This window comes from Oryza glaberrima, chromosome 7, assembly GCF_000147395.1.
Source record: "Oryza glaberrima chromosome 7, OglaRS2, whole genome shotgun sequence".
In the NCBI taxonomy this organism is placed as follows: Eukaryota; Viridiplantae; Streptophyta; class Magnoliopsida; order Poales; family Poaceae; genus Oryza; species Oryza glaberrima.
This window is the reverse complement of record NC_068332.1, coordinates 3,836,109-3,839,655: the sequence shown is the minus strand read 5'-3', so window position 1 is coordinate 3,839,655 and position 3,547 is coordinate 3,836,109. Positions and strand designations below refer to the sequence as shown.

The window sequence follows — 3,547 nt, the reverse complement described above, 5'->3', positions numbered from 1 at the left end:
ATAGAAATTACAGAGAATATCATAATTTTTGTTATTACATACTTTCAATTTTCTGTATAACTGTTTATTAGTTAATTTTTGAATCAACCATAAAATCCTAGAGACATGGTTTTTAGGCAATGAGCTCTCATAATTTGAACCTTAGTACACACCAGTAGAGAGCATCATATTTATGGTTTATTTTCCTAATTGTTTTATATTTTCATGATACTATTTAATGGGTTAGTAATTCAGTAATTACTTTGGTACCTAAATAAATAGCACAGCAGTTCTGAAAAATGTAGGGAGAATTATGGGAATATATTGACACAGTACTAAATTTAGATAACCAGACAATTTACTATTTGCACATTTGTCATGCTCTTACTTGTAGTACTTATTGAATTTTGCATGACTAATGTAGTAAAATGACTGATATTGCTAAGAGAGATTTTGCTGAACTAGCAGTCAGCGGCAAGAATTACCTGACATGGGCACTGGATGCCAAAATCATGCTTGGTGCTAAGAAACTCCTGAACTGTATTCAGGACCCAACCATTGCAACATCAGCTATCAGGCACTGCATTTCCTGAGGCACCATTTGAATACGACTCTCAAAAATGAGTATATGACTGAGAAAGATCCGAAGGTCCTTTGGGCCACACTGAAGGATCGCTATGGCCATCAAGTGAAGGCCTTGCTCCCAAAAGCAAAACGTGAGTGGCTTCACTTACGTTTCCAGGATTACAAATCTGTGGAGCAATATAACTCAGTTCTTCACCATATTGTCACTTGTCTTAAGCTATGTGGAGAGAAAATCACATGATAGACAAAACTTTGTCCACCTTCCATGCCAATCATGTGAACATTCAGAGGCAATACCGCCAGGCTAAATACGAGAAGTATTCTGAACTAGTCTCCGTGCTCATGGAAGCGCAAGGAGAAGATGAGACACTTGTTGAAAATCATACGTCTCGCCCCACTGGAAGTTCAGTAGTACCCGAAGCAAATGCTAGCTCCTTTAAGAAGGGGAAAAACCAGAATAACCAGAACAATGGGAAGAATTTCTGGAAAAATGGTGGCAAAGTTAACAAGACATCTTTCAAGAAGAAAGGAAATCAGAACAGTAAGTCTAAAAAGGGCTCTACTAGTGGTGAATATGGAAAGCAAGATCAGGTATGCTTCAAGTGTGGCACTAGGGGACACTGGTCTCGCATTTGCCGCACCCCTAAGCATCTCATTGAGCTCTATCAAGAGAAGCACGGGAAGAAGAAGTCAGAGCATCAGTCACACTTCACTGTTGAGATCCAGCACTCAGAGGAGAAGATGGCTGCCATGCATATCGACAAGAAGGTCGACGAGAAGACAGTGGTTGCAATGCACATCGATGATAAGATGGAATAGAATGCAGCAAACACAGAGATGAAGCTCTCAGATGATCTCATGGACTCTGATTAGTTATATGGGGACATTTAAGTCTTCCAATTTGTATCTTAGCTTCCTGCATTCAGAGTTACTTTAAATTTTAGACTATGTAATAGACTAAAGTTAGGTGATTTTTCAAGTGTGCATTTAGTTTTTGTTCCTAGCAGAACTATAGTTTATGTAAGCTCCTTCAGAGCACTGGTTATCTTAATAATAGAGTGAACTCTTTTTGTTTAATATATTCTCCAATTTTTTATTTTTCTATCTTAAAGTGTTATTTATGCTATATGGTCATGAATTGATTATATTTAAATGCTTTATGATAGAACAGTGTTACGTACTATGGCAATGGAAAAGGATATGTGTCTGGTAGACTGTTGTACCACAAATACTATCTTTTGAGAAACCACATATTTCCAGACTCTAAAGAAAAAGACTGGTCAAATTGCTACTATTGCAGGAAGCAATGCACACATCGTCGGAGTGGGATGAGCAACAGTAGTTCTCCCACATGGTACCAAGATCATTATAAAAGATGCTCTATTATATCGGAGTCCAGTCGCACTCTACTAAGCTTTAAAGATATCCGTGGTAATGGTTATCATGTAGAAACCAAAGATGAGAATAAACTCAAATTTCTTCTCATAACGAAATTAGACGGAAATCGTAAGACTGTTGTTGAAAAACTCCCTTCCTTGAAATCTGGCCTGTACTACACTCATATAAGGGCATGTACAATGGTGTCTAATAACGGACTCTCTTCGTTATCATGCAAGCAAATTTGGTGACGTGGAAGAAAGAGAGGGAAGGAATGAGAAACATCATTGCTACGCATGACAACGGCTCGGAGTCGACTCTTAGCATTTATTAAAGAAAAGTTTGTTGCATGAGGGTGTAGAAAAGGAAAGAAGTATAATAAAAAAATATTTAGTGCATTAATGATATAGAAATCTTATTGTCTCTACTATTGTAGGAGGATAGTCTCTAGTGACATTAATTAATATAGAAAGCTCATATTAGACTCTACCTTTGAACATGCCGAAAATGTTGCACTGAAAACAATATTTAAAAATCCTGAGTCATACAAAATATGGCATGACAGGTTAGGACATCCAGGTCTAGGGATGATGAGAAGAATTGTCTCAACTTTAAATGGTCATAATTTACGAACTAACGATTTCCCAAACCAAGAAGATTTTTTTGCACTGATTGCGCAACAGGGAAATTAATCGTTAGACCCTCTAATTTAAAGGTGAAAGCAGAATCACCAGTATTCTTGCAACGAATACAAGGAGACATATGTGGACCAATTAATCCAATGTCCGGATCATTCCAGTATTTTATGGTATTAATTGATGCATCAACTCAATGGAGCACTGTTTGCTTACTTTCTACTAGAAACCACGCTTTTGCGCGGCTTATTTCCCAAATAATCCAGTTGAGAGCCAGTTTCCCGGATAACCGGATTCAATCCATTAGAATGGACAATGCCGAGGAGTTTACCTCAAAGGTATTTAATGAATATTGCATGGCTTTGGGAATTAAAGTGGAACATTCTGTACCACACGTCCACACTCAGAATGGTCTCGCAGAATCATTAATTAAGAGGATTAAGCTTATCGCTAGGCCATTGCTAATGCATAGCAACCTACCAACTACATGTTGGGGACACGTTGTTTTGCATGCAGTGGCGTTACTTCAAATCAGACCTACTGCATACAATGTTGTATCCCCTATGCCGCTTACACGTGGATATGCACCAAATATTTCCCATCTACACAAATTTGGATGTGCTGTATACGTCACTTTACCACCACCTAAGTGTACGTCAATGGGTCCTCATAGAAAATTGGGAATCTATGCAGGATTTGAATCTCTGTCTATCATTAAATTTTTAGAACCATTGACAGGAGACCTACATATAGGTCGATACGCTGATTGTCTATTTAATGAAGATCATTTCCCAGCATTAGGGGGAGGAAAGTACCTTCAGAAGGTCGAATGCCACGAAATTGAGTGGGAAACTAAAAATCTCCTACATTTAGATCATGTACTAAGGAATCTGAACAGCAAGTTCAAACCATAATTGATTTGCAAAGAATTGCAAATAATCTGTCAGAAGCCTTCACTAACCCAAAGGGGA

General features: G+C 37.9%; 1 protein-coding gene across 1 annotated transcript; it reads left to right on the top strand.

The window, feature by feature from the left end:
* The first annotated feature begins 783 nt into the window (after positions 1-783).
* On the top strand, positions 784-1,383 carry LOC127779299 (uncharacterized). The gene has a single exon (XM_052306029.1). It carries the CDS (start codon positions 784-786, stop codon positions 1,381-1,383), a length of 600 nt encoding a protein of 199 aa, XP_052161989.1.
* Positions 1,384-3,547: the final 2,164 nt, after the last annotated feature.

Excerpts from the sequence above, each read along its gene's own strand:
- LOC127779299 (XM_052306029.1), top strand. The coding sequence starts at position 784 with ATGTGGAGAGAAAATCACATGATAGACAAAACTTTGTCCACCTTCCAT.